The 26,953-nt window shown below is 43.9% G+C and overlaps 1 protein-coding gene across 1 annotated transcript in view; it reads left to right on the top strand.

Moving 5' to 3' along the window:
• Nucleotides 1-1,045: 1,045 nt before the first annotated feature.
• Nucleotides 1,046-26,953, top strand: part of CD81 (CD81 molecule) — a 54,438-nt gene continuing 28,530 nt past the window's right edge. The window contains exon 1 of the mRNA XM_056526875.1: nucleotides 1,046-1,208. Within this exon, the coding sequence (XP_056382850.1) occupies nucleotides 1,143-1,208 (66 nt within the window). The 5' untranslated portion in view covers nucleotides 1,046-1,142. The remainder of the gene's footprint in view (nucleotides 1,209-26,953) is intronic.

Below are 26,953 nucleotides of genomic sequence, written 5' to 3' on the forward strand. Positions count from 1 at the left end.
GGAAATTTTATAGCGGATTTTCCGTTCACAAATTCCACTTCACAAATTCCAAAGTGTGAATTTGTGTACGGAAACCCATTCACTACACTGTACATTTTAGTAAGCGGAATTTCTGCCGGCAATTTCAAAGCGGAATTGCAGGTGGAAATACCGTAGTGTGAACCTAGCCTTATAGTAGGCCAATGGTAAATCTTCAACAACTTCGGTAAGACAGACAGAGCAGTAGGTGGATCAAATACTTCACCAAGAATAGATGATAGATATAGATAGATAGATATGAGATAGATAGATAGATATGAGATAGATAGATAGATATGAGATAGATAGATATGAGATAGATAGATAGATATGAGATAGATATGAGATAGATAGATATGAGATAGATAGATAAATAGATAGATATGAGATAGATAGATAGATATGAGATAGATAGATAGATAGATATGAGATAGATAGATATGAGATAGACAGATAGATAGTAGATAGATATGAGATATATAGATATGAAATAGATAGATATTAGATAGATATGAGATAGATAGATAGATATGAGATAGATAGAAGATAGATGGACGGACAGACAGATATACCTGTTAACATTCCAATACAGAATAACTACATAGTATTCCCGAATATCCATCTATTTATCTTTCTATCTCAGATATATCTCTTTCATGTTTATTTATGTGACTCCACACAGTCTATACAGTCCAGACTCCATCTACAATCTATAGTTCAGACTGGTCTTCCATTGTACTCTCTTGAGGACTCTGTCCTACAGATCTCACTATTTCTATGAAGTTTTGGCCAGGTCCCAGCCTCCTGTCCCTGTGTACTGTCCCAGACTCATGGGAGAACACTGGGGTCCCCTCATCCTCATCTGGATGCTGGGGTCCTCCTCTATATCACACAATAAAACATGAGGTAAATCTGTTTGTGCAGCAGAGAACTAAGTCCCCCTGTGCCCATCTTATTGCTCCCCTCCCTTACATTGAGGAGGGGGTGGCAGGAGGAGTGGCACTGAGTGCAGCATAGGGAGGAGGCCTGGGCTCTGTCTGCTCCTCCTTCCTCCTCCTCCTCCTCCTCCTCACTCTTCTGTGATCCTCTTTGCAGCCCAGATAACGGAGCCTGAAGCAGTCGCCATGGGGGTGGAAGGATGCACCAAATGTATCAAATACATGCTCTTCGTCTTCAACTTCATCTTCTGGGTGAGTCCTCCATGCTGCAGGCTGTGGGTGTCTGGAGGATGTGCTGCATTCATGTTTGTGTCTGGACATCACAGGGGTGGGCTGCTGGAGCCCCCCATGTACCTCTGCTGCATAGTCTGCACAATACTATACAATCTCTATACATGTTGGTGGATTGAAAACAACAGCTCCAGGAATGGACCCCCTACCCCACGTGGTGCAGCAGGGGATCTGTGCAGGGAGGGTGGGGGGCAGAGTCCCTCCCTGGTCCCCCTCCCTGGCAATAGGTTCCCTCACAGGGACCAAACAAAGCGGCTAACAAGTGGTGGGAAAGTCACAGGCGATAGATTTATGTAACAAAGTACAGACATAGAAAAATACATTTTATACCAGTCTTTCCCAACCAGTGTGCCTCCAGCTGTTGCAAAACTACAACTCCCAGCACGCCCGGACAGCCGAAGGCTGTCCGGGCATGGTGGGAGTTGTAGTTTTGCAACAGCTGGAGGCAAACCGGTCGGAAAACACTGTTTTATACTGTAAATATTTCTTTCTCTTTTCCATAGTTTTTTATTTATACTGCATGCTTGGAGTTGTAGTTGTGCAACAGCTGGAGGCACACCGGTCGGGAAAAAAACTGTTTTATACTGTAAATATGTCTTTCTCTTTTCCATTGTTTTTTATGTATACTGCATGCTGGGAGTTGTAGTTGTGCAACAGCTGGAGGCACACTGGTCGGGAAAAAAACTGTTTTATACTGTAAATATTTATTTCTCTTTTCCATTGTTTTTTTATGTATACTGCATGCTGGGAGTTGTAGTTGTGCAACAGCTGGAGGCACACCGGTCGGGGAAATAACAGTTTTATACCGTAAATATTTTCTTTCTCTTTTCCATTGTTTTTTATGTATACCTTTTTATAGATACTGCATGCTGGGAGTTGTAGTTGTGCAACAGCTGGAGGCACGCCGGTCAGGAAACACTGTTTTATACTGAAAAAAACAATGGAAAAGAGAAATAAAATATTTACAGTATAAAACAGTGTTTCCCGACCGGCGTGCCTCCAGCTGTTGCTAAACTACAACTCCCAGCATGCAGTATACATAAAAAAAACTATGGAAAAGAGAGAGAAAATATTTAATGTATAGTTTTTTATGTATACTGAATGCTGGAAGTTGTAGTTGTGCAACAGCTGGAGGCACACCGGTCGGGAAAAAAACTGTTTTATACTGTAAATATTTTCTTTCTCTTTTCCATAGTTTTTTATGTATACTGCATGCTGGGAGTTGTAGTTGTGCAACAGCTAGAGGCACACCGGTCGGGGAAATAACAGTTTTATACCGTAAATATTTTCTCTCTTTTTTCCATTGTTTTTTATGTATACCTTTTTATATATACTGCATGCTGGGAGTTGTAGTTGTGCAACAGCTGGAGGCACGCCGGTCGGGAAACACTGTTTTATACTGAAAAAAAACAATGGAAAAGAGAAATAAAATATTTACAGTATAAAACAGTGTTTCCCGACCGGCGTGCCTCCAGCTGTTGCTAAACTACAACTCCCAGCATGCAGTATACATAAAAAAACAATGGAAAAGAGAGAGAAAATATTTAATGTATAGTTTTTTATGTATACTGCATGCTGAGATTTGTAGTTTTGCAACAGCTGGAGGCACACCGGTCGGGAAACACTGTTTTATACCTTAAATATTTTCTTTCTCTTTTCCATTGTTTTTTTTATGTATTCTCGATGCCTTCGAGAAGCCTTCATCATTGATGGTTTATTTATTTATTTTATTTTTTTAAAGCCCCTGGACCAGTGTTTCCCAACCAAGGTGCCTCCAGCTGTTGCAAAACTACAACTCTGGAGGCACTCTGGTTGGGAAACACTACCCTGGACACTAGGGATCGACCGATATTGATTTTTTAGGGCCGATACCAATAATCTGTGAACTTTGAGGCCGATAGCCGATAACTTATACCGATATTCCGGTATAAGTTAACGGCTATTCCCCAAATCCCCCCCCCCCCCCCCCGCCCCCCGGCCAAGCAGAAGCCGCTGCAGTTCAATGATTTAAAGCAGGCGCTTTAAATTAATGAACTGCAGCGACTTTTGCGGGGCCAGAGACCGCCGCCACCACCCGCTTCTCTCCCCCTGCCTGTCCTCCTGAGTCCAACCACCCCCACCACTGCCCCCCCCCCCCCCCTGCCTATCCTCTGGCCAGAGACCGCCGCCCGCTTCTCTCCCCCTGCCTGTCCTCCTGAGTCCAACCACCACTGCCCCCCCCCCCCCCCGCCTATCCTCTGGCCAGAGACCGCCACCCGCTTCTCTCCCCCTGCCGGTCCTGAGTCCAACCACCGCCACAGCCCCATTGCCTCCCCCATCCCCGGTTTTATAATTACCTGTTTCCGGGGTCCGCGCTACTTCTGGCTCCGGCGTTGTCCTGAGCAGTCACTGTGCGCACTGACGGTGACGTCATGTTGAGGAAATCACTCGTCATTGCGCAGCACACAGCAATAGCGCAGGACGCCGCAGGAGCCAGAAGTAGCGCGGACCCGGGAACAGGTAATTATAAAACCGGGGATGGGGGAGGCAATGGGGCAGCGGCGGCGGTCTCTGGACGAGGACGGGGGGCGGGGCATTATGGGCAAGGTAATTGCCGATACCGCTAATGTCCAAAATCGTGAATATCAGCCAAACCAATGATCGGTCGATCCCTACTGGACACTCTATATGCCTCTTCTGGCCTCGTACCCTCAGGTACTGCCCCAGTATGATCAGTCCACCCCAGCTTGTACATAAACCTAATGCAAATCATGCCAACTGCTCATCATGGTGGTAACGTGGTACTACTAAGGATCCCTTGTACCATAATGTCCGTGAGCAGCAGCACAGATGGTCCGGCTGCCCCTGCAATGACATCATTCTGGAATGTATGTTGTTATGTAGGGTCTGGAACGGATGCACAAAAGAACATACACCTGTTTTTCATCTACAAGTCTTGGGCTCTGTGCTGAAAAGTCTATTCTAAGGTATTAAAGTGCCTATGTCTGTGTCCATTGATTCAGTACGGCATTACACAATCACAAATAACTTACATTATAAATTCGTGATGCACATTGACACCAGAAATTCACCCCACGGGTGTCATCAAATGCGTCGACTTATGACATCAATCTCATTGCGCCTTACGTAACCGGCAACTGTTCGGTTTTTGACAGTGAGGAACCAGTGCTGATTTTAATAACATCACATGACAATGTACTATAAATCAGTGCATGAAAATATAGAAGATATGTATATTTTTTTAATTATTTTTATTTTTTAAAGCATTTCTTGCATTTGTAATTGTACACCACCCACAGAGCCATATTTTGGATAAGCTAAGAGACCCCTTTAGTTCAGTGTTCTCCAGTCTGTTTAATGTTCCTATTTCTCAGCCCAGTGATCCTTCCTGAGCAAAACATTCCCCGCTTCAGCTCATTGTCCCCGTTGCTTAGCACAGTGCTCCACGTTCGAGAGCTAACTTTCCCCGTCTTCACCTCAGGGCTGCCATACCCCATCTCAGTGTTCAGCTAATATTTCCAGCACATTCTCCCCTCATCTCAATGCTTTGCTACCTCTGATGCATATTTCCCATCCTAATCTTGGTCCATCCAGTTATCATTTGCTTTAGTTCAGTGTTTCCTGCTCCACTTTTTTGTTCCATCAATGTAGCTTAGTCCCCCCCCCCCCCCCCCACCTCTTCACCTCAGTGTTAGCTTTGTTCAGTTCAGGGCTCCCCCCCCCCCCCCTCCCATCAGTTTATTGCTCCCCTCCTTCATTTTAGTGTTCCCCCTATAGTCCAGTGTTCCCCTCTTATAGTTTAGTAGTAGTTTTGTGATTTACCCCTTTAGTTTAGTTCCCCTACATTTAATTCAGTGCTCTTCTTCAGTTTAGTGCCCCCTCCTATAGTTCAGTGCTCCCCTCCTGTAGGTCAGTGCTCCTCTACTGTAGGTCAGTGCTCCTCTCCTGTAGGTCAGTGCTCCCCTCCTATAGGTCAGTGCTCCCCTCCTATAGGTCAGTGCTCCCCTCCTATAGGTCAGTGCTCCCCTCCTATAGTTCAGTGCTCCCCTCCTGTAGGTCAGTGCTCCTCTCCTGTAGGTCAGTGCTCCTCTCCTATAGGTCAGTGCTCCCCTCCTGTAGGTCAGTGCTCCCCTCCTGTAGGTCAGTGCTCCTCTCCTGTAGGTCAGTGCTCCTCTCCTATAGGTCAGTGCTCCCCTCCTTCAGTTCAGTACTCCCCTCCTATAGGTCAGTACTCCCCTCCTATAGGTCAGTACTCCCCTCCTATAGGTCAGTGCTCCCCTCCTATAGGTCAGTGCTCCCCTCCTATAGGTCAGTGCTCCCCTCCTATAGGTCTGTGCTCCCCTCCTGTAGGTCTGTGCTCCCCTCCTATAGGTCTGTGCTCCCCTCCTGTAGGTCTGTGCTCCCCTCCTATAGGTCAGTGCTCCCCTCCTATAGTTCAGTGCTCCCCTCCTATAGGTCAGTGCTCCCCTCCTGTAGGTCAGTGCTCCTCTCCTGTAGGTCAGTGCTCCTCTCCTATAGGTCAGTGCTCCCCTCCTGTAGGTCAGTGCTCCCCTCCTGTAGGTCAGTGCTCCCCTCCTATAGGTCAGTGCTCCCCTCCTTCAGTTCAGTACTCCCCTCCTTCAGTTCAGTACTCCCCTCCTATAGGTCAGTGCTCCCCTCCTATAGGTCAGTGCTCCCCTCCTATAGGTCTGTGCTCCCCTCCTATAGGTCTGTGCTCCCCTCCTATAGGTCTGTGCTCCCCTCCTATAGGTCTGTGCTCCCCTCCTGTAGGTCTGTGCTCCCCTCCTGTAGGTCTGTGCTCCCCTCCTATAGGTCAGTGCTCCTCTCCTATAGTTCAGTGCTCCTCTCCTATAGTTCAGTGCTCCCCTCCTATAGTTCAGTGCTCCCCTCCTGTAGGTCAGTGCTCCCCTCCTGTAGGTCAGTGCTCCTCTCCTATAGTTCAGTGCTCCCCTCCTATAGTTAAGTGCTCCCCTCCTATAGTTCAGTGCTCCCCTCCTATAGGTCTGTGCTCCCCTCCTATAGGTCAGTGCTCCCCTCCTTCAGTTCAGTACTCCCTTTCTTCAGTTTAGTGTTCCCCCATAGTTTAGTGATCTCCTCCTATAGTTTAGTTAACTTTTATAATATTAACAAAAGTGAGAAAATTAGCCAATTCATCTGTGTAAAATCATATTTGTAAGTGATAACATTTTACACTGCTCAAAAACATAAAGGGAACACTAAGATAACACATCCTAGATCTGAATGAATGAATCATATGAAATACTTTCGTCTTTACATAGTTGAATGCGCTGACAACAAAATCATACAAAATTATCAATGGAAATCAAATTTATCAATCCATGGAGGTCTGGATATGGAGTCACACTCAAAATCAAAGTGGAAAACCGCACTACAGGTAGAGCTGGGCAGTATGACCAAATATGTGTATCATGGCATTTTTGTAACTTACGGCGGTTCCACGGTATATAACGGTATCTCGCCCTCCCCCCCAACATGTAACCCGTGAGCGCTGTTCTGCTTCCCCCCCCCCCCCAATTAATTATCAGCCCAGCACTGCACTGTCCCCATCGGGATACTAATCACATGGCACCCACAAGCGCTTCCCTCCTTGTCCTCCTGTTTGTTGCGGGGCGCTGGAACTCTGTACTGTACGCTGTATCCCTATGCCCGGGCTACAAAAGATAAACAAAATAAACTTTAACGCACCTTCCTACGACGGCCTCACGCTCTTCCTGGGGACGGGAATGTCGGAGAGCCGTCAGCCTATCACCGGCCGCAGCTATGTTCTGCCTTGGTTGGTGATAGGCTGAGCGCACTGTCATTTAAGAAGCCGGCTTCATACATGACAGTGCGCTCAACCTATCACTGGCCGAGGCGGAACATCGCTGCGGCCGGTGATAGACTGACGGCTCTCCGACATTCCCGTCCCCAGGAAGCAGGTCCAGACCAACGGAGGAACATAGGAAGGTGCGTTAAAGTTTATTTTGTTTAGCCCAGGCATAGGGATACAGGATACAGTACAGATTTCCAGCACCGGCGGCCCGCAACAAACAGGAGGACGAGGAGGGCAGTGCTTGTGGGTCACATATGATTAGTTCCCCGATGTGGGGACAGTGCAGCGCTGGGTTGATAATTCATTCCCGAGGGGGAGGGGTCCAAACGGTATTGCGATATGGGAAAAATTCATATCGTGCAGCACAAAAATTTGGTATTCGGTATGAACTGGTATACCGCCCAGCACTAACTACAGGCTGATCCAACTTTGATGTAATGTTCTTAAAACAAGTCAAAATGAGGCTCAGTAGTGTGTGTGGCCTCCAAGTGCCCGTATGACCTCCCTACAATGCCTGGGCATGCTCCTGATGGTCTCCGGAGGGATGTCCTCCCAGACCTGGACTAAAGCATCCACCAACTCCTGGACAGTCTGTTGGACAGTCAGGTTTGGGGAACAGGTGGGCCAGTCCATAGCATCAATGCCTTCCTCTTGCAGGAACTGCTGACAAACTCCAGCCACATGAGGTCTAGCATTGTCTTGCATTCGGAGGAACCCAGGGCCAACCGCACCAGCATATGGTCTCACAAGGGGTCTGAGGATCTCATCTCGGTACCTAATGGCAGTCAGGCTACCTCTGGCAAGCACATGGAGGGCTATGCGCTCCCCCCCCCCCCCCCAAAGAAATGCCACCCCACACCATTACTAACCCACCGCCAAATCGGTCATGCTGGAGGATGTTGCAGGCGGCAGAACGTTCTAAACAGCATTTCCAGACCCTGTTATGTATGTCACATGTGCTCAGTGTGAACCTGCTTTAATCTGTGAGTAGCACAGGCGCCAGTGGCCAATTTGCCAATCTTGGTGTTCTCTGGCAAATGCCAAACGTCCTGCACGGTGTTGGACTGTGGACGTCGGGCCCTCATACCACCCTCATGGAGTCTGTTTCTGATCGTTTGAGTGGACACATGCACATTTGTGGCCTGCTGGAGGTCATTTTGAAGGGCTCTGGCAGTGCTCCTCCTGCTCCTCCTTGTACAAAGGCAGAAATAACGGTCCTGCTGCTGGGTTGTTGCCCTCCTACGGCCTCCTCCACGTCTCCTGATGTACTGGCCTGTCTCCTGGTAGCGCCTCCATGCTCTGGACACTATGCTGACAGACACAGCTGCACTACCGGAGCCACTTGTGTGGGTTTTAGACTCAGTCTCATGCATGCTGCCACTAGAATGAAAGCACCACCAGCATTCAAAAGTGACCAAAACATCAGCCAGGAAGCATAGGAACTGAGAAGTGGTCTGTGGTCACTACCTGCAGAACCACTCCTTTATTGGGGGTGTCTTGCTAATTGCCTATAATTTCCACCTGTTGTCTGTTCCATTTGCACAACAGCATGTGAAATTGATTGTCAATCAGTGTTGCTTCCTGAGTGGGATTTCACAGAAGTGTCATTGACTTGGAGTTACATTGTGTTGGTTAAGTGATCCCTTTATTTTTAGAGCCCATAGAGATGTTGTATTTACATGCAGACTAATGGCGGGTACATAACCGTTATATACCCATTACTTCACCCTGCAGCTGCCAAGTTCCGCACTCCACTCAGTGCTCTTTTATATGAGCCATATTTGTAACAAAACTATAGAACCCCTTCAGTGGCTGCAATACGTAAGCTCTGGACAGTATAGGAGGATGGCACTGCCTGTTGTCTTTCATGCTGGTCTGGTCCAGATCATGCAGCTGTATCCAGCATGTAACAAATTTGTATTTGTATGGATGCCCCTCCTGCTGTCATCCCTTCGATTATTATTACAGTCCTCATTCGATGAAGTCATCCTTCTCTGCATGGACTCCGCTCCTCCTTCCCCGACTGTTTCAGGGGGAGAAGTTGTTGGTATCTACAATGAGGCAGCAACTTATGGTTATCAAAACTGATGGCGGCCGAGGAAAAATAATAGTCTGGAAACATTAAGGATGAGTTTCTGGCATAGTTGTGGTGCCATTTCCTGATAAGCATAATAAAATGTTCCAACATGTATATCCTCATAATATATGGCCTCATCATGTATATCCTCATAATATATGGCCTCATCATGTATATCCTCATAATATATGGCCTCATCGTGTATATCCTCATAATATATGGCCTCATCGTGTATATCCTCATAATATATGGCCTCATCGTGTATATCCTCATAATATATGGCCTCATCGTGTATATCCTCATAATATATGGCCTCATCGTGTATATCCTCATAATATATGGCCTCATCGTGTATATCCTCATAATATATGGCCTCATCGTGTATATCCTCATAATATATGGCCTCATCGTGTATATCCTCATAATATATGGCCTCATCGTGTATATCCTCATAATATATGGCCTCATCATGTATATCCTCATAATATATGGCCTCATCATGTATATCCTCATAATATATGGCCTCATCATGTATATCCTCATAATATATGGCCTCATCGTGTATATCCTCATAATATATGGCCTCATCGTGTATATCCTCATAATATATGGCCTCATCGTGTATATCCTCATAATATATGGCCTCATCGTGTATATCCTCATAATATATGGCCTCATCATGTATATCCTCATAATATATGGCCTCATCATGTATATCCTCATAATATATGGCCTCATCATGTATATCCTCATAATATATGGCCTCATCATGTATATCCTCATAATATATGGCCTCATCATGTATATCCTCATAATATATGGCCTCATCATGTATATCCTCATAATATATGGCCTCATCATGTATATCCTCATAATATATGGCCTCATCATGTATATCCTCATAATATATGGCCTCATCATGTATATCCTCATAATATATGGCCTCATCATGTATATCCTCATAATATATGGCCTCATCATGTATATCCTCATAATATATGGCCTCATCATGTATATCCTCATAATATATGGCCTCATCATGTATATCCTCATAATATATGGCCTCATCATGTATATCCTCATAATATATGGCCTCATCATGTATATCCTCATAATATATGGCCTCATCATGTATATCCTCATAATATATGGCCTCATCATATATATCCTCATAATATATGGCCTCATCATGTATGGTCTCATAATATATGGCCTCATCATGTATATCCTCATAATATATGGCCTCATCATGTATAACTTCATCATGTATATCCTCATAATATATGGCCTCATCATGTATATCCTCATAATATATGGCCTCATCATGTATATCCTCATAATATATGGCCTCATCATGTATATCCTCATAATATATGGCCTCATCATGTATATCCTCATAATATATGGCCTCATCATGTATAACTTCATCATGTATATCCTCATAATATATGGCCTCATCATGTATATGCTCATAATATATGGCCTCATCATGTATATCCTCATAATATATGGCCTCATCATGTATATCCTCATAATATATGGCCTCATCATGTATATCCTCATAATATATGGCCTCATCATGTATATCCTCATAATATATGGCCTCATCATGTATATCCTCATAATATATGGCCTCATCATGTATATCCTCATAATATATGGCCTCATCGTGTATATCCTCATAATATATGGCCTCATCGTGTATATCCTCATAATATATGGCCTCATCATGTATATCCTCATAATATATGGCCTCATCATGTATATCCTCATAATATATGGCCTCATCATGTATATCCTCATAATATATGGCCTCATCATGTATATCCTCATAATATATGGCCTCATCATGTATATCCTCATAATATATGGCCTCATCATGTATATCCTCATAATATATGGCCTCATCATGTATATCCTCATAATATATGGCCTCATCATGTATATCCTCATAATATATGGCCTCATCATGTATATCCTCATAATATATGGCCTCATCATGTATATCCTCATAATATATGGCCTCATCATGTATATCCTCATAATATATGGCCTCATCATGTATATCCTCATAATATATGGCCTCATCATGTATATCCTCATAATATATGGCCTCATCATGTATATCCTCATAATATATGGCCTCATCATGTATATCCTCATAATATATGGCCTCATCATGTATATCCTCATAATATATGGCCTCATCATATATATCCTCATAATATATGGCCTCATCATGTATGGTCTCATAATATATGGCCTCATCATGTATATCCTCATAATATATGGCCTCATCATGTATAACTTCATCATGTATATCCTCATAATATATGGCCTCATCATGTATATCCTCATAATATATGGCCTCATCATGTATATCCTCATAATATATGGCCTCATCATGTATATCCTCATAATATATGGCCTCATCATGTATATGCTCATAATATATGGCCTCATCATGTATATCCTCATAATATATGGCCTCATCATGTATATCCTCATAATATATGGCCTCATCATGTATATCCTCATAATATATGGCCTCATCATGTATAACTTCATCATGTATATCCTCATAATATATGGCCTCATCATGTATATCCTCATAATATATGGCCTCATCATGTATATCCTCATAATATATGGCCTCATCATGTATAACTTCATCATGTATATCCTCATAATATATGGCCTCATCATGTATATCCTCATAATATATGGCCTCATCATGTATAACTTCATCATGTATATCCTCATAATATATGGCCTCATCATGTATATCCTCATAATATATGGCCTCATCATGTATATCCTCATAATATATGGCCTCATCATGTATATCCTCATAATATATGGCCTCATCATGTATATGCTCATAATATATGGCCTCATCATGTATATCCTCATAATATATGGCCTCATCATGTATATCCTCATAATATATGGCCTCATCATGTATATCCTCATAATATATGGCCTCATCATGTATATCCTCATAATATATGGCCTCATCATGTATATGCTCATAATATATGGCCTCATCATGTATATCCTCATAATATATGGCCTCATCATGTATATCCTCATAATATATGGCCTCATCATGTATATCCTCATAATATATGGCCTCATCATGTATAACTTCATCATGTATATCCTCATAATATATGGCCTCATCATGTATATGCTCATAATATATGGCCTCATCATGTATATCCTCATAATATATGGCCTCATCATGTATATCCTCATAATATATGGCCTCATCATGTATATCCTCATAATATATGGCCTCATCATGTATAACTTCATCATGTATATCCTCATAATATATGGCCTCATCATGTATATCCTCATAATATATGGCCTCATCATGTATAACTTCATCATGTATATCCTCATAATATATGGCCTCATCATGTATATCCTCATAATATATGGCCTCATCATGTATATCCTCATAATATATGGCCTCATCATGTATAACTTCATCATGTATATCCTCATAATATATGGCCTCATCATGTATATCCTCATAATATATGGCCTCATCATGTATATCCTCATAATATATGGCCTCATCATGTATATCCTCATAATATATGGCCTCATCATGTATATCCTCATAATATATGGCCTCATCATGTATATCCTCATAATATATGGCCTCATCATGTATATCCTCATAATATATGGCCTCATCATGTATAACTTCATCATGTATATCCTCATAATATATGGCCTCATCATGTATATCCTCATAATATATGGCCTCATCATGTATATCCTCATAATATATGGCCTCATCATGTATATCCTCATAATATATGGCCTCATCGTGTATATCCTCATAATATATGGCCTCATCGTGTATATCCTCATAATATATGGCCTCATCATGTATATCCTCATAATATATGGCCTCATCATGTATATCCTCATAATATATGGCCTCATCGTGTATAACTTCATCATGTATATCCTCATAATATATGGCCTCATCATGTATATCCTCATAATATATGGCCTCATCGTGTATATCCTCATAATATATGGCCTCATCGTGTATATCCTCATAATATATGGCCTTATCGTGTATATCCTCATAATATATGGCCTCATCATGTATATCCTCATAATATATGGCCTCATCATCTATATGCTCATAATATATGGCCTCATCGTGTATATCCTCATAATATATGGCCTCATCGTGTATATCCTCATAATATATGGCCTCATCATGTATATCCTCATAATATATGGCCTCATCATGTATATCCTCATAATATATGGCCTCATCATGTAGATCCTCATAATATATGGCCTCATCATGTAGATCCTCATAATGTATGGCCTCATGTATGGGCGCTTCATATATGGCCTTATCATGTATGTCCTTATAATATATAGCCTCATCATGTGGGGCCTCTTCATGTATGGTCTCATCATGTATGGCCTCATCATGTATAGCCTCATCATGCATGTCCTTATAATATATAGCCTCATCATGTATGGCCTCATCATATATGGCCACATCATGTATATCCTTATAATATATAGCCTCATCATGTATGGCCTCATCATATATGGCCACATCATGTATATCCTTATAATATATAGCCTCATCATGTATGGCCTCATCATATATGGCCACATCATGTATGTCCTTATAATATATAGCTTCATCATGTATGGTCTCATCCTGTGCGGCCTCATCATGTATAGCCTCATCATGCATGTCCTTATAATGTATAGCCTCATCATGTATGGTCTCATCATGTATGGCCTCATCATATATGGCAACATCATGTATATCCTTATAGTATATAGCCTCATCATGTACGGTCTCATCATGTAATGCCTCATCATGTATGGTCTCATCATGTAATGCCTCATCATGTATGGTCTCATCATGTAATGCCTCATCATGTATGGTCTCATCATGTAATGCCTCATCATGTATGGTCTCATCATGTAATGCCTCATCATGTATGGTCTCATCATGTAATGCCTCATGTATGGCCTAGTAGCTAACTACTAACTTTTCTAAGGCTTCTTGAGAGTGGCAGACTGAACGTGACTCAGATATTAAAGGGGTACTCCGGTAACTTTGCTGAATACTACAGAGGAAATACTTTTCTTTTTGGAACACAGAGCTCTCTGCTGACATCACAAGCACAGTGCTCTCTGCTGACATCTCTGTCCATTTTAGGAACTGACTGGAGTCGGAGAAAATCCCCATAGCAAACATATGCTGCTCTGGACAGTTCCTAAAATGCACAGATGTGTCAAGCAGAGAGCACTGGGGTCATGATGTCAGCAGAGAGCACTGTGTTCCAAAAAGAAAAGAATTTCCTCTGTAGTATTCAGCAGCTAATAAGTACTGGAAGGATTAAGATTTTTTAATAGAAGTAATTTACAAATCTGCTTAACTTTCTGGCACCAGTTGAATAAAAAATCCCCGAATCCATGAAGTACCCCTTTAAAGAGGGATTTCTTATCAGAGATGAGCCATGTCAGATGATTTTGTCAGGTGAAGCTGCAGCCAAGCATCCCTGCACTTCGGAACCACCAGCACTTACAGGGTAGTTCTTTGTCCTGCTGGGAGTTGTAGTTTTGTAACAGCTGGGGGCACACTGGTTGGAAAACACAGTTGCAATAGAGTACATTATTCACTAATGGATTTGCAGTGGGGTTCTGCTGGGCTTACAAGCCTAATGGCGGACACTGTGCTTCACCTATAGGTTGAGGACTCCCAACTATCAGACATGTATAACACATCCCAAAAGTGCTCATACACATTGAGGAGCAAGAGCAACTCCCCCATACACATGCATGCTCGGCTCGGCTGAGCTTGCATATTGGGAAGAGAACACATACATGCTTGACTTGGTCGAGCCTGCTTGTACTTTGAATGGGGGAAAAAGGAGCTGCCAGACGACCTGGCAGCAGTTTATCTCCCCGAGGGATCAGCCATGTAGTCCAACTTGCATTATTGTTCTCCCCCCCCACCGCCCGTCATCTAAGAATCAGCAGGACTCATATACACCGGCGGATTTGTCCAACTTTAATGTGTATGGCAAGCTTTATGTCCTCTCTCCTCCAATACCATCTCTTGGTTAAAGGCCAGAGGTCTTGTTGAAATAGTTGAATGGTCCAGGCAAAATCAGATTGGCATTAGGATGTCCCCAAATAATATACAGATATTATAAAAAATAGCCTATAAAAAGTCCTATATTCTAATCTAACTGTTACCCCTAAAAGTTCAAGAAGGGAGGGACACTGTCTGTATACGTCTTGTACATACACATAGGATTTGTAAGGCATAGTAGTGGGATATGTATTAACAATCCAAATCCCTGCAATACTAGCATTGGACAAAAAGTTTCAGATCCAGCCGGTCGTGCAACTTAAATGGGCAGTGCCAGATCCAAAAACTTTTTATATGTTGTTACAGATGAAAATTAAAGACCTTTCGTAATATTTGGTTGTTTAAAAATGTTTGAAAATATGTATTGAAAAATGGCTCCTGAAAATCCCACCACTAGGGGTCCACATACCTACTGGGACACTAACCAGTCCTGCAGCAGCATCAGGCTTGTCCATGAGTCATGGACAAGGCTGCATGAACAGACGCACCAATCTTCCCCTGAGAGGATTTCGAACACTGTGAGCTAATGAAAAGAGGAATATTTATAATAGATATAGGTGATAGAGGCTTAAAAATTAGATATACATGATCAGGATTAGGTACTGAGTAACATATGAATTTTTTTGTAGGATCTGACAGGTGCGGTTTAAATATACAGTATTGGACCCCAATGCAAAAACTGTTACAGGGCCCTTAGATTCAATTCTTAATTTATAGGACTGGCCCACTCTTATAGGAAAGAGAGACTTTATGGCCCCCCAGGCTCCTTGGCTGGGATGTACCCTCTGCACCCCCTATAGTTATACCCCTGGATCCAGCATTCCCCCCCTCCAAAGTGTAGACAGATCACCTGGCTAAGAACAGTATTTTGGTTCTGTGATATACATTATTACGGAATCATTTCCAAATATAATGTAAAGTGACATGCATCGACTGTTATATATAGAGAGATCAATGAGTTGAGGTTTCTCTATAGGCTTTCATGTAGTATAATGGCACCTGTGAGGCTACTTTTCCACTGACAATAGAGACCACAGGAGGGATTCCCATTAAACCTTTGCAGGCAGACTTTGACTTACATCATAACACTGACAGCTTACTGTTCCCTAAAGATAAAAGTTTGACTGCTGAGACCCTCTTGTATCCAGAGGCAGGTAGATACAGAAGTCATGGATGAGACAAATTCAGCCCTGCAGAGACTCCCATCTCTGACATCTAAGAAACTGCCCCTTTAAGGTAAGACCAGTTTTTCCTCTAATTCGATGCATCCGTTGGCATCCTGGCAGGAAATGTATAATATAACATAGAGCAATGGGTGCCATTTATTTCAATGGCCCGAACAGAATCCGTTTGGGACTTATGTGCTTTTTTAAGTGGACTGTCAGTAGTCCAGCTAAGATAAAGCATATGTTCCGGATGGAGTCACTAAGTAACTCCATATAGGGCATTAAAATGAATGGCACCCACTGCTCTCCTTTATCGTATACGTTGGCATCCCGTTTTACGCAGGATACCTACAGATACGTCTATCAGGAGTCAAAACGTAGCATGAATGAGGCATAATATGAATGTATTTCAGCATCTGTTTTACGGCCACAATTCCTGGTCCAACCTTGGGTCCAAAGTTGGGATCGACCGATTATCGGTTTGGCCAATATTATCGGCCGATAATCACGATTTTGGACATTATCGGTATCGGCAATTACCTTGCCTTACTTTCAGATGTAACCAACTAAAAGGGGTACTCTGCCCCTAGACATCTTATCCTCTATCCAGAATATAGGGGATAAGATGTCTGATCCCGGGGGTCCCGCCGCTGGGGACCCCCGCAATCTCCTTGCGTTCGTTTAGAGCGTTGGGTGCAAGTGCCGGAGGCTCGTGACATCACAGCCACGCCCACTTATTACATCAGGGCCACGACCCCTCAATGCAAGTCTATGGAAGGGGACGTGACAGCCTCACATAGACTTGCATTGAGGGGGTGTGGCTGTGACATCACGAGTGGGGCATGGCCATGACATCATGAGCCTCTGCCCCGCATCGCCAGTCATCCAGCACGGAGCGAAGTTCGCTTCGTGCATCAGATGTCTGGGGTGCCGCAGCCGAGATCGTGGGGGTCCACCTCTTTTGGATAGGGGATAAGATGTCTAGGGGCAGAGTACCCCTTTAACCTGTTATGCACCCAGGGCGTACCTGTACGTCCTGAGTCTGCTCCCGTTCTATAACGCGGGGCCACGGCTTCTAACAACGGCCGGGACCCATGGCTAATAGCATGTGCCATTGATCGCAGTGCCACGTGCTATTAACCCTTTAGACGCGGCGTTCAAAGTTGAACGCTGCGTCTAAAGTGAAACTAAATCACTGCCGGTTAGCTCGGGGAGCTGTTCGGGACCGCCGCGGCGAAATCGCGGTATCCCGAACAGCTTACAAGACAGCAGGAGGATCCCTACCTGCATCCATGCTGTCCGATCGCCGAATGACTGCTCAGTGCCTGAGATCCAGGCATGAGCAGTCAAGCGGCAGAATCATCGATCAGTGGTTTCTTATGAGAAACCATTGATCAATGTAAAAGATCAGTGTTTGCAGTGTTATAGGTCCCTATGGGAGCTATAACATTGCAAAAAAAATGTGAGAAAAGTGAATAAAGATCATTTCACCCCACTTTTCCCATAAAAAAAACTGTGTAAATAAAAATAAACATGTATGGTATCGCCGCATGCAGAAATGTCCGAATTATAAAAATATATTGTCAATTAAACCGCACTGTCAATGGCGTACGCACAAAAAATTACAAAATCCAAAATAGTCATCAATAAGGATCAGTAAGTCCTATCAATGCAATAATGGTACCGCTATAAACTTCAGATCACGGCGCAAAAAATGAGCCCTCATACCGCCCCATACGCGTAAAAATAAAAAAGTTATAGGGGTCAGAAGAAGTACGACAAAATCAAACTGTCAGGAACTGGCAGGACTGGTAGTGGATCCTCTAGGCCAGTGAGGCGATGACGCGGGTTGTACCAAGGGACCGGTTCTAAGTGGTTACTGGTTTTCACCAGAGCCCGCCGCAATGCGGGACGGACTTGCTGCGGCGGTAACCACCAGGTCGTGTCCCCCAGTAGCAACTCGACCTCACTGGTGGCTGATATGGCGTGGTACACAGGGAGCAGGCAGGAGCGTAATCGGACGTAGCAGAGGTCAGAGCAGGCGGCAAGGATTCAAAGGCGAGTAGACGGTAGCAAGGGTACGGCAACAGGCAAGGCAGATTACACAGTGTGGAACGCTTTTTTTAAAAAAGGCACTAGGGCACAAAGATCCGGCAAGGGCAGGAAGGGGCAGGTGCATTTTATAGGGAAGGACCAGTGGAAGGTGTGGAACCAGCGCACCAATTATCGGTGTGCTGGCCCTTTAAATTTACTGAAGCCAGCGCGCGCCCCAGAGAGCGGGGCCGCAGGCGCCAGGGCACGGGAGGACAGAGCACCACGCGAGGAGCGGGTAAGGAGGACAGGGACGCGGCGCATGAGCAGGGACCAGCCGCCACGCTAGCCGCGTCTCTGCTACTTTGGGACCCACGCTCCCGGTCAGTGCATCTGACCGGGAGACGCTGGGACCCAGTAACAGCGGGCAGAAGCAGTGGGCGCTCCGGTCCGGAGGTAATGACCGGTGCGCTCGCTGTGACACAAACCTATATAAGTAGGGTATCATTTTAATCGTATGGACCTACAGAATAAAGAGAAGGTGTAATTTTTTCGGAAAAATGTACTGCGTAGTAAGGGAAGCCCCCAAAATTAAATTTTTTGTCAATTTTGTCTCACAATGAATTTTTTTTCCGTTTCGCCATAGATTTTTGGGTAAAATGACTGATGTCATTACAAAGTAGAATTGGTGACGCAAAAAATAAGCCATAATATGGGTTTTTAGGAGCAAAAAACGAAAATGGGGTTAAAGCTGAAAAAACAAGGTCTAGTTTGTTGCCAATTTTTATTTCTGCCGCATTGGGTACATATTGAAGCCCAGTATTCACTTCATATAACAAATTAAATTCCCACCCTGATAAATTGTGAAATATTTCAATAATTCAGCAGATATATAGTCCAATTGCAGACTACACCTAAAGGGGTACTCCCCTGGAAAAAAAAAAATTAATCAACTGGTTAAACAGATGTGTACATTACTTCTATTAAAAAATCTTAATCCTTCCTGTACTTATCAGCTGTTGTATGCTCTACAGGAAGTTCTTTTCGTTTTGAAATTCCTTTCTGTCTGACCACAGTGCTCTCTGCTGACACCTTTGTCCAGAGTAGGAGCAAATCCCCATAGCAAACCTATCCTGCTCCGGACAGTTCCTAAAATGGACAGAGGTGTCAGCAGAGAGCACTGTGGTCAGACAGAAAGGAAATTCAAAAAGAAAAGAACTTCTTGTGGAGCATACAACAGCTAATAAGTACAGTAAGGATTAAGATTTTTTTTTTAATAGAAGTAATTTACAAATCTGTTTATCTTTCTGGCACCAGTTGATTTAAAAAAAAAAAAATGTTTTCCAGGGGAGTACCCCTTTAACCTAAGAGAAGGAGCCCAGTGTCAGTCTGCTGGGAGGGAAAGCCTGGATAGTCCTTATACACATATGATGGCATGTGAAGCGGTTCCTTTTCTTCTGCTGCTTCTTTCTGGATGTTCTGTTAATAAGAAGCAGTTGTGTAGCAGTGTGCGGAATACATTTCACAGTGTCTTGGATCCAGAACGCCTCTTTCCCTCGTTTCCTCTTTGTCTTAATGCATTTCCAATGTCTACTCAGCATTCTTGTATATACTTTGTGTGTCTGTTGGGGGCCACACCCTTCCTTTCCCAGCTGTGAGGGTCTCCATCAGCCACATTCTTTGTCGCGGCTCAGTCTTTTTATAGACACTAGGAAGCCGGTTAATACGTTTCTGCTGCTGGGCTGATTCTATAGCCTGCTCTTGGCAGGAAAGAGATATAGACAGCTGCAGCCAGTAGGACCGGCATTAATCCTACAAGCATCAGTATCAAAGCCTTGGCATTCAGGAAACTGGCTTTACAGATGGAATCCAACAACGGTTTGAAGAATCGTAGATCTGGATCCGCCTCTCATTCCCCTTCTACTCCCAATGATAAAAAATAAAAAAAATGTTTAGTTCTTTTATAAAAAAAAAAATAAAATAAATATATATAGATAAAAATCACCTTAGTCTCTAGGGCCATTTTAAAGTCTATATTAAGGAAATTTCTTCCTGGGGGGTTTAAAGGGGTGCTCCAGCATTCTAAACATTTTGTTCAGAGCGCTCGGAGCCGGAGGCCGTGATCTGGATGTCTCGCCACGCGGTGACTTCACAACCACTGCCGCAGGAACCTGGCGTTTGTTTGGAATGCTGAGTGCTGTGGGAGATCATGTGAAGCCCCAGCAGTGGGACCCCCGCGATCAGACATCTTATCCCCTATCCCTTGTATAGAGGATAAGATGTCTAGCAGTGAGTACCCCTTTAAGGAATTTCAAAATCTTTTATTCTTGTTCTGGAGTTCTGTCAGGAGAATGCAGGAAATGTTATACAACTTTTGGGCTAATGTATTTGATTTGAGATTTTAGTTGGTGTCTACTGTGACTGGCTGTCAGGAGAAGGGGCCCATACTTTACCTTTCCAAATTCCCATGCAGCCATATAGAAATCTTTTCTCATCTTTTCTTTAAAGGGTACCTCTCATAAAAAAAAACTTTTGATATATTATAGATTAATGTATGCAGAATAACTTTACAATTGCATGTTATTAAAAAATATGCTTCTTTCTATTTAATTTTCCACTTTGAAGAAATGACCACTAGGGGTCTCCCTACCAGTCCTGGCAGCAAGCATTTCAGACTCATGCTGGAGTCCTAAACACTACGAGCTGCCAGTCTGCTTTGTTCACAAAGGGGAACACTCAGAGCTGCCAGCCTGCTTTGTTCACAGCCTGTTTGGCTGTGAACAAAGCAGGCTGGCAGCTCTGAGTGTTTAGGACTCCAGCATGAGTCAGAAATGCTTGCTGACAGGACTGATCAGGAAAAATACAATAGAAAGAAGCATATTTTTCATTAACATGCTATTGGAAAATTATTCAACATTCATTAATCTAAAATATATCAAAAGTTTATTTGATGAGAGGTACCCTTTAATTTTTCATTAGTAATAATGGACTATTCTCCCCTAAATACAATACAGAACTATTCTGTAATATGGTGCCCTAAGGAGAGCATGGAGTCCCCATCCGATCAAAACTTTTGGCAAGTCAATATTTGAAGCAGAAAATAATCCTCATCAGGACTTTCCATTGAAATCAATGGGGCTGTGATTCTGGGAGGAATCCAGTCAGAATTTTGACGTGTAAATTTTGCTTAAAGCGTAACCATCAGATCCAACAAAAAATTTTTTTTTTTTTAAATATATCACTCAGTAACTTATCCTGACTATGTACATCTAATTTTTTTTATTACACTTTTAATTTAGCTCACTAGTCTGGATTACTCTCAAAGGGAGGGGGCGTGGCCTCACTGTGCAGGTCTCCGCCCCCTCCCTCAGTATACTGTATGCTCACATCTCCCCTAGCATTAGCAAAACTACAACTCTCAGCTTGTCCTCACTGACAGTAGCGGGACACAAGCTGACAATGAGAGGATTTTTCCTGCACTCACAGCTGTCCATCAAGGAAGTGTGTCCATGACATAGGAGATGACGCATGGACACAGCAGGACTAGTATGTGTCCAAGCAGTTGTTTGACTGGCTTTTTCATTATGAAATACAGAAAATTTTCTAATGAAAGCAATTGTAAACCCTAATGGTATAGCATACTTTACAACATATCAAAAGTTTTTGTATCTGACAGTGCCCATTTAAGGCTATGTTCATGTGGCGCAAAATCTGAGAAATGCTTCCCTAAAAAAAAAAAAGGTCACTCCGGCAATTTGTATGTTCTGCCAGTGCAAGGACCGCTCTTGAATGCACCGTCTCCACAAACCACAATGTATTTCCAAGCAGACTCCATTGAAAGAATGAACATGGTGACGGATACCATAATCGGTGCAGCAGAATCCTATTGAATGAGACTCAACAGAATTTCCGAGCTGATTCCTCTCGGAAGTTTCACAGTGTGCACATGGCCTAAATGTGCTTCAAATCACTTGTATACCATTCTTTTTGCATGGGAAAGTAGAGTGAATTCAGTAAGGAATTCTGGCGCGTAAAATTTCGGCCGGACATTCCATGCACGGTAGGAGAGTGTTCAGTCAGTCACCGCTACGACTGCTCGGAAATGCGCTCTCTCCATAGACAGCAATACATTTTCTAAGCATATTCCACAAAAAGAGAAAATGTGCTCATTCTTTCTGCAGAGTCCAGAATTACAATTTCCACTGCAGTGTTTTGGCCACGGAAAGTCAAGCTTTGGTTTCTGAGCACCCTTGGCTATGGGAACAGATAACTTCTTGGCTTACATTTTTAAAACAGCTACATGTAGCCTTGGTATATGTCTTATTTCTTTAAACAACACTGTTTGTTTCATTATAGTTAAAGGGGTACTCTGTCCCAAGACATCTTCTCCCCTATATCCCCGGACCTGAAAGCCCCCGGCAAGCACGGCGGCACTCAGATTGTATGGAGTGGGCTCCGGACTCGTGCCCGCTCCATACTCAGCATCCCCCGGCTGTTTTCAGTAGCTGGGGGTCGCCGCTAATAGCCAGCATGTGGCGATCGCCGCGACTGGCTATTAACCCTTTAGATCACCGTTGTCAAAGCTGATAGTGGCGTCTAAAGGGACATGTGAATGCTCCCTGGTGGGCTAGTGGGGTGGATCACCCCATCTGCTTCCCTGGTGTCCTTGGCTCTTTTATTGAAAGAGCCTGGCTGGACTAGGCTCTATCAATTGATCGCAGAGCACACAGATCAATGGAGTTCAATAGAACTCTATTGATCTGTATGAGGAATCTAATGATTCCTCCTAAAAGTCCCCTAAGGGACTAATAAAGTGTAAAAAAAAAAAAAAAATGTAATAAAAGTTTAAAACATTAAATGGGTACTCCGGTGAAAAGCTTATTTTTTTAATATCAACTGGTGCCAGAAAGTTAAACAGATTTGTAAATTACTTCTATTAAAAAATCTTACTCGTTCCAGTACTTATTAGCTGCTACAGCGGAAATTCTTTTCTTTTTGAAACACAGAGCTCTCTGCTGACATCATGAGCACAGTGCTCTCTGCTGACATCTCTGTCCATTTTAGGAACCGTCCAGAACAGCATATGTTTGCTATGGGGATTTCCTTTTACCCTGGACAGTTCCTAAAATGGACAGAGATGTCAGCAGAGAGCACTGTGCTCATGATGTCAGCAGAGAGCTCTGTGTTTCAAACGGAAAATAATTTCCACTGTAGTATTCAGCAGCTAATAAGTACAGGAAGGATTAAGATTTACAAATCTGCTTAACTTTCTGGCACCAGTTGATTTAACCTGTTGGGGCGAAGGGCGTATGCATACGCCCTTGCGTCCTGGTACTTAAGGACGAAGGGCGTATCCATACGCCCGTGGGAATTTCGGTCCCCGCCGCGCGCCGGGCGGGGACCGGGCCGGGGTGACTGCTGATATCTATCAGCAGGCACCCCGTGCGAATGCCCAGGGGGGGTCATTAGACCCCCCCATGTCGGCAATCGGCGCAAATCGCAAGTGAATTCACACTTGCGATTTGCGCCGATTCCGGGTCATTACGGGTCTATGGTGACCCGGTGACCCGGAATAGAAGGGGAATCGCGGGTGTCTAAGACACCCACGATCCCCCTAAAGCGATAGGAGTGAGGTGGCATGGGTGCCACCCCTCCTATCCCTGCTATTGGTGGTCTAGACGCGACCACCAATAGCAGATCAGGGGCGGAGGGGTTTACTTTCTTTTTCCCCGTCCTGCCCTCCCACAATAGGCGGGACAGAACGGGGAAAACGAAGAGGAGCGGCGCCGGAGTCCACTTACCCCTCCGGAGGCAGCGGAGCGACGGGGATCGGTGGGCGGCGACGGAGATCTGCGGCGGCGTGCGGCAGAAGAGGGCGGCTCCCGGATGCGACGGAAGCCAGTGAGTAGTTGCATAGCAACAACTAGAGGGCTACAGTCTGAGAGACTGTAGCCCTCCAGATGTTGCAAAACTACAACTCCCAGCATGCCCAGACAGCTGTTTGCTGTGTGGGCATGCTGAGATTTGTAGTTTTGCAACAGCTGGAGGTCTACAGTTTAGAGACCACTGCACAGTGATCTCTATACTGCCCTCTAGATCTTGCAAAACTACAACTCCTAGCATGCCCACATAGCTGTTTGCTGTCTGGGCATGCTGGGAGTTGTAGTTTTGCAACATCTGGAGGTCCACAGTTTGGAGATCACTGTTCAGTGGTCTCTAAAAATTGTAGCACTCCAGATGTTGAAAAACGACAAATTCCAGCATGCCCACACAGAAAACAGCTGTCTCGGCATGCTGGGAGTTGTAGTTGCGTACCTCCAGCTGTTGCATAACTACATCTCCCGGCATGCCCTTCTGTGATCAGTCATGCTGGGAATTGTAGTTTTACAACAGCTGGAGGCACACTGGTTGGAAAATACTGAGTTAGGTAACAGAACCTAACTCAGTATTTTCCAACCAGTGTTCCTCCAGCTGTTTCAAAACTACAACTCCCAGGATGTACTGACAGACCGTGCATGCTGGGAGTTGTAGTTTTGCAACAGCTGGAGGCTCACTGGTTGGAAAATACTGAGTTAGGTAACAGAACCTAACTGAAGGTTTTCCAACCAGTGTGCCTCCAGCTGTTGCAAAACTACAACTCCCAGCATGTACTGACAGACCGTGCATGCTGGGAGTTGTAGTTTTGAAACAGCTGGAGGTTCCCCCCCCCCATGAGAACGTACAGGGTACATTCACACAGGCGGGTTTACAGCAAGTTTCCTACTTCAAGTATGAGCTGCGGCAAATTTTTGCCGCAGCGCAAATTCCTAGCGGGAAACTCACCGTAACCCACCAGTGTGAATGTACCCTAAAAACACTAAACTACACTACACTAACACCGAATAAAGAGTAAAACACTACATAAACACCCCCTTACACTGTCCCCCCCCCCCCCCCCAATAAAAATGAAAAACGTATTGTACGGCAGTGTTTCCAAAACGGAGCCTCCAGCTGTTGCAAAACAAAAACTCCCAGCATTTTCGGACAGCCACTGACTGTCCAGGCATGCTGGGAGTTTAGCAACAGCTGGAGGCACCCTGTTTGGGAATCACTGGCGTAGAATACCCCTATGTCCACCCCTATGCAATCCCTAATTTAGTCCTCAAATGCGCATGGCGCTCTCACTTTGGAGCCCTGTCGTATTTCAAGGAAACAGTTTAGGGCCACATATGGGGTATCTCCGTACTCGGGAGAAATTGCACTACAAATTTTGGGGGGCTTTTTCTCCTTTTACCCCTTATGAAAAGGAAAAGTTGGAGTCTACATCAGCCTGTTAGTGTAAAAAAAAAAAAATTTACACTAACATGCTGGTGTTGCCCTTTACTTTTTATTTTCACAAGAGGTAAAAGGAAAAAAAAGACCCCGAAATTTGTAACGCAATTTCTCCTGAGTACAGAAATACCCCATATGTGGGCGTAAAATGCTCTGCGGGCGCATAACAAGGCTCAGGAGTGAGAGCGCACTATGTACATTTGAAGCCTAAATTGGTGATTTGCACAGGAGTGGCTGATTTTACAGCGGTTCTGACATAAACCCAAAAAAATAAATACCCACATGTGACCCCATTTTGGAAACTACACCCCTCACGGAATGTAACGGGGTACAGTGAGCATTTACGCCCCACAGGGGTCTGACAGATTTTTGGAACAGTGGTCAGTGAAAATGAAAAATGTAATTTTTTTGTTTGCACAGCCCACTGTTCCAAAGATCTGTCAAACGCCAGTAGGGTGTAAATGCTCACTGTACCCCTTATTACATTCCGTGAGGGGTGTAGTTTCCAAAATGGGGTCACATCTGGGGGAGTCCACTGTTCTGGCACCACGGGGGGCTTTGTAAATGCACATGGCCCCCGACTTCCATTCCAAACAAATTATCTCTCTAAAAGCTCAATGGCGCTCCTTCTCATCTGAGCATTGTAGTTCGCTCGCAGTGCACTTGACGTCCAAACATGGGGTATTTCCATACTCAGAAGAAATGGGGTTACAAATTTTGGGGGGCATTTTCTCCTATTACCCTTTGTAAAAAAGTAAAATTTGGGGAAAAAACTGCATTTTAGTGGAAAAATATTTTTTTTCATTTACACATCCGACTTTAACAAAAAGTTGTCAAACACCTGTGGGGTGTTAAGGCTCACCGTACCCCTTGTTACGTTCCTTGAGGGGTGTCGTTTCCATAATAGTGTGCAATGTGGTTTTTTTTGCTGTCCTGGCACCATAGGGGCTTCCTAAATGGGACATGCCCCCCAAAAACCATTTCAGAAAAACTCACTCTCCTAAATCCCATTGTTGCTCCTTCGCTTCTGAGCCCTCTAGTGCACCCGCCGAACACTTGACATACACATATGAGGTATTTTCTTACTCGAGAGAAATTGGGTTACAAATTTTGAGAGGATTTTTTTCC

The sequence above is a fragment of the Hyla sarda genome, chromosome 6 (assembly GCF_029499605.1).
Source record: "Hyla sarda isolate aHylSar1 chromosome 6, aHylSar1.hap1, whole genome shotgun sequence".
Taxonomy (NCBI): domain Eukaryota; kingdom Metazoa; phylum Chordata; class Amphibia; order Anura; family Hylidae; genus Hyla; species Hyla sarda.